The sequence below is a fragment of the Nicotiana attenuata genome, unplaced genomic scaffold (assembly GCF_001879085.1).
Source record: "Nicotiana attenuata strain UT unplaced genomic scaffold, NIATTr2, whole genome shotgun sequence".
In the NCBI taxonomy this organism is placed as follows: domain Eukaryota; kingdom Viridiplantae; phylum Streptophyta; class Magnoliopsida; order Solanales; family Solanaceae; genus Nicotiana; species Nicotiana attenuata.
Genome location: NW_017671432.1, coordinates 228671 through 234163, shown reverse-complemented (window position 1 = coordinate 234163; position 5493 = coordinate 228671). Strand labels below are relative to the sequence as shown.

Below are 5493 nucleotides of genomic sequence, written 5' to 3'. Positions count from 1 at the left end.
GTTTTATTTGGCATATGTTGATTGTTCTTAATTGCAACTCTTTTATATTTGGAAAAATTATAAAGAGTAAATACTACCCAACTATTGGAAAATATTGGGTAGTCATTTAGAAATCATTTGCACATCAAAAGGACTTTCCATTAGAAATATATCATATTAACACCGGTAGCATTACATTTCATTGAAGGGGACACAACCTTGGTTTCTTTAATCGAATTAATTACATTCTAAATCTCAACATTAGTTATTTCTTCAAATCACAATTACACCATACTCTTGTTATAATTAACCGGATAGAATTACGACTTAAGTCGAGTGACACACTAATCGAGTAGCTTTACACACCTATTCCCTGTGGGATTCGACCCCAACCTTGTTGGGTTATTATATTTGACACCGACCGCCTTATACTATTTATTAATGTGTAATTTGAGCATATCAAATTTTGGCACAGTTGCCGGGGAATACAGTTTTGAAATTACTAATTAGTGTGTGCTTTACTTTACGTCTTATTCTATTCCATCACACTTCGCTTGTTTTGCTTGGTGTTGATAGGAAGACATGTCAGACTACGAGGAAGAAGTGGATGAAAATCCTATTGCGGACATAGATGAGTACATAGAGGATACAAATGCTATTGTACCTCCGGTTGTTGGTGCTTCAACTTTCAAAGTGGAACATGGTCTAATCCTAATGCTCAAAGCGGAGGGGTTTTTCAGGAATTCCACTGATGATGATCCAACACAACACCTTAGGAACTTCTTGGGAGTATGTGTTATGCATAAGCAGAACAATGTCTCAGATGATGCCCTAAGGTTGAGGGTGTTCAAGTACTCACTAGATGGAGACGCAAGGAGGTGGCTCCAAAACCTGCCACCAAATTCCATCCGTTCTTGGCCTGAACTTGACCGAGCATTTTTAGCTAAATGGTTCCCACAAAGCAACAAGTCTGAACTTCAGGATAAAATTTTCTTCTTCAAGCAACACCCGGGGGAACATCTACATGAGGCATGGGATCGATTTAAATTATATTTGGTGAGGTCTCCCAATCATGGTTTTCCGGACTCTATCTTGTTGGATAAATTCTACATGGGTTTGGACCCTATGAACCAATCTATAGCGAAGAATGCAGCTGACGGATATTTTATGGACAAATCATTCGCAAGGGTCACACAAATACTTGACAAAATGGCAAAACATAATCAAGCTTGGCACTCTGAGGATACCACAAGTGGAGTTGCATATGGTTCTCCTTCCTCGACCAACCTGATTAAGGAAAATCAAGAGAGAGATCAAGTAATCGCAGGGCTTGCCACAAATGTCAATGTGTTGACAAAAATGTTCACTGAAAGCCAAACAAAGAAGGTGAATGTGGTGGAGGATGTGCAACCCATATCAAATGAAGATTTTGAGGAAGCAAACTACATCAAAAACTCTCAAGGAGGGTATCAAAGGCAACAATACCAAGGTCAAGGACAACAAAATCAATGGAGGCCTAACCCGCAAGGGCAAGGCAACCAACAATGGCGAAATGACCAAGGTGGCTCAAATCAAGGAAATTGGAATAACAACAACAACTTCGCAAATTGAAGTTCAAATCCTTATGTTCCCTCAAAGGGTCAATATTCAAATCAAGGTTCATCAAGTGATTCCATGTTGGAAAGCATGCTTGAATGGGTATTACAAATCAAGAGAAGTCCGACACTTCTATGAGGAATATGACCGAGCTCGTTGGCTCTCATACCGCATCTATTCAAAAATTGGAAATGCAAATGAGAGACCTCTCAAGGGAACAAAATCCGAAGCAAAAAAGGGACACTTCCAAGTGATACAATTGCGAACCCAAAGGGTAGTGGGAGTGGTCCAACTTCTCACATCATGGCAATTACTACTCGGAGTGGGAAGGTACTACAAGGAGAGGGTGAACAAGTGATTGAAGTAGATGAGTCCGAACAAGGGGTTGAGGTTGAAGAGCCAAGTGTTGTCGAAGTTGAAAAGATTCCGGAAGATTTGCAAGTGCAAAAAGAGAACCGGGAAGAGGTAAAGGAAAAGGTAGAAGAGATACCAAAAACTCTTCCACCTATTCCTAGACCTCCTCCTCCATTCCCTCAAAGACCTGTGAGGAAGTTTGATGATAGCAAACTCGAAAAGTTCTACGACATTCTCAAGCAATTATCGGTGAATATTCCATTTGTGGAAACATTTCAAGAGATGCGGGGTTTGCTAAATATTTGAAAGATTTGATTACAAAGAAGAGAACCACCAAGAATGAAGTGGTAAACATGACTCACCGGGTTAGTTCCATCATTGCAACATCCACCGTCCAAAAGAAAGAAGATCCGAGAGCCTTTACCATTCCATGTACTATTGGGGCATGTGATTTTGCAAGAGCCCTTTGTGATAATGGGGCTAGCATCAACTTAATGCCTCTTGCCATCTATAAGCAAGCATGGTTAGTTATGCCAAAGCCCACAAGTATGAGGTTGCAAATGGCCGATCGTTCCATAAAAAGACCGGTGGGAATTATTGATGATGTGCTTGTTAAAGTGGGAAAGTTTCATTTACCCGCCGATTTTGTAATCCTTGACTATGCGGTTGACAAAGAGATCCCTATCATTTTGGGGAGACCATTCCTTTCCACGGGAAGAGCACTAATGGATTCGGAACGGAATGAGATCAAATTCCGCGTGAATGATGAAGAGGTTACATTCCAAGCAAGCAAGGGTATGAAACTACCACATGAGTATGAAAGCATCTCGGTGATCGATGTTGTTGATGGAGTAGAGGATGCGGTTGAAATGAAAATGGAAGAACAATGCCTCGGTGAAGCATTGGCGGCTATTTTGGTAAACTTTGATGGTGAAGATATGGAAGGATATATGGAATCGGTAAATGCATTGGAGGGGCTTGGATATTACACTTATGCTCCGGCAAAGCTCTCTCTCGATTTGGAGAATAGAGCCACTCCACCCACAAAGCCTTCTATTATCGAGCCACCGCAACTAGAGCTCAAACCACTTCCACCACACTTAATGTATAAATTTCTTGGCTCCAATGATACTTTACCCATAATTGTTTCTTCTTTGTTGAATGATTTGCAGGTGGAAAAAATGTTGGAAGTCTTGAAGGAGCATAGGCAAGCCATTGGATGGACAATTGCGGACATCCGAGGGATTCCTGCGGGAATTTGTGAACACAAGATCCAATTGGAGAGTGAGATGAAACCAAGTGTGGAACATCAACGATGGTTGAACCCGTCAATGCAAGAGGTGGTAAATAAAGAAATCATCAAGTGGTTGGATGCCGAGGTAGTCTACCCTATTGTCGATAGTTCTTGGGTGAGCCCGGTGCAATGTGTGCCAAAAAAGGGAGGCATGACCGTAATTGAAAATGATAAAAATGAGCTCATCCCAACAAGAATGGTGACCGGTTGGAGGGTGTGTATGGATTACCGGAAGCTCAACAGTGCCACATGCAAAGACCATTTCCCTATGCCTTTTATTGATCAAATGCTTGATCGGCTAGCGGGAAGGTCATTCTATTGTTTCCTTGATGGATATTCCGGCTACAACCAAATCAACATCGCATTGGAGGATCAAGAAAAGACAACATTCACTTGCCCTTATGGAACTTTTGCTTTTAGCCGGATGCCATTTGGTTTGTGCAACGCTCCGGCTACTTTTCACAGATGCATGATGTCTATTTTCTCCGACATGGTGGAGGATTTTCTAGAGGTTTTCATGGATGACTTCTCGGTGGTAGGTGACTCTTTTGAGCATTGTCTTAACAATCTTAGACAAGTGCTTAGGAGATGTGAGGAAACCAACCTTGTGCTCAATTGGGAGAAATTCCATTTCATGAAGGATGAAGGCCCTCGGGAAAAGGGTAAGCAGATTGCTGCTCCTACAGTTGAGGATGAGGAACAAGCAGCAATTCAGGTAGCAATAGCACATTCGCTAGCAGACATGGCCGCCCATGTAGATCCAACGACCACTCAGCCATCAATGGGCGAGGCTAGCAGCTCACAGGCTCCAGCTCCAGTATTGGATCAACTAGAGATCCCTCCTCCATCAGTGGAGGTCACTCCTCAGACCAAGATCTCACGGTCCCAGCTTCAGTATCAGAGGGTGACCCCACCATCACTCAGCTAGCTGCCGACTCCCATAGCGCTTAGTGCGCCTCAGGGAGCCCCTAAACTCTATTTCATGTTCTTATGCATTGGGGACAATGCATGCCTTTTGGTTGGGGGTGGTAGCATTGTATATATTTTTGTGACATTGCCAACTGTTACACTTATGTACTCATCAGTGTTCTGTATATATTGATGTTTTGTGATTTCCGTACATAAGTTATGTTATCCTTGTGTGTGTGTATATATATATAAGTAGATAGTTGTCCATCTTTAGTCATTAGAAATGAATTCACCTTGGTTTTTCTTCGCCGGGTTCTTTTCCAAGGGTGTAATAGTAGAACTAGGACAGTAGAATGAAGCATGTTGACCGGTTTGGTGTACTTGTTTAGTCTCAAGCATGTGTGTCTGTATATAGCATATACCCTTCCATTATTATAAAAAAAAGAGATATCAACTGTGTGAACTTGAGGCTCGATATATGACTCTATGTCTACCTAGAGTTATATATGTATATATGATGAAAGATTTGAGTTGCCAAGTGTTGACTCGAGGGCTTCAAACTTTGTAAGCCAAATAGTTCGTGTGCCATGTGTATGAGTTCTTTGTTTAAATAATTCTTGTGTTTACTTCTGCCATATAGAACTTGCCCGGTTGGTTTTTCGATGCTTATAATAGTTACGTTTGGTTGAAGAAATGACCTTAGGTAGTCTTTGTGATTTTTGGAAAACCAATTAGCCTTTCATGCCTACCATTGCATAAATGATATCACTAGTACCCTATTTGAGCCTTTAGCCTTTTCTTTGTCCACCTCATTACAAACCTTTCCCCTTTTGTAAAATAATTCCCTCTTCTGAACCCGTCCCTCCTTGAACATTGAGAATGAGGCTAAAAGCCTAAGTTAGGGGTGTGGTGTCAATGTGGAAATTGGTGAGGTTGTGCATTGAGGGTAGGAATATATACCTCAAAGTGCTCATAGTAAATCATTCAAGCTCCAAAACAAAAATATAAAAGAAAAAAAAGAAAAATACTTGAGGTATATAAATATGGAGCCTTGAAGAAAATTTGAGAGGTATTTAAGGTGGTTCTATATTGGTAACTAGATGCCAATGAGGCAATGTGGTTTGGAAAGAAGCAAAGATCAACAAGAAAGAAGAATGTAATTAGTGTTCAAAGAGGGTGAAGTCACTTGTACCCAAATGCTTATCCAACCCTTCCCTAAACCTACATTACAAGCCTAGAAAGTCCTTATAGGATCTCTAACCGAGCGTTCTTAAAATAAAGCGATAAATTAAAATAAGGGCAAGCCTATGGTATAGTATGTTGTAACACTTAAAAACTCTTTTTCAGAATGAGTGTATTTG

At 40.9% G+C, this 5493-nt stretch overlaps 1 protein-coding gene across 1 annotated transcript; it reads left to right on the top strand.

The window, feature by feature from the left end:
• Window positions 1-561: 561 nt before the first annotated feature.
• LOC109208256 lies at window positions 562-2235 on the top strand. The gene is made up of 2 exons (XM_019371338.1): window positions 562-1513; window positions 1790-2235. Exons 1-2 carry the CDS (start codon window positions 562-564, stop codon window positions 2233-2235), a joined length of 1398 nt encoding a protein of 465 aa, XP_019226883.1.
• The last annotated feature ends 3258 nt before the right edge of the window (window positions 2236-5493 follow it).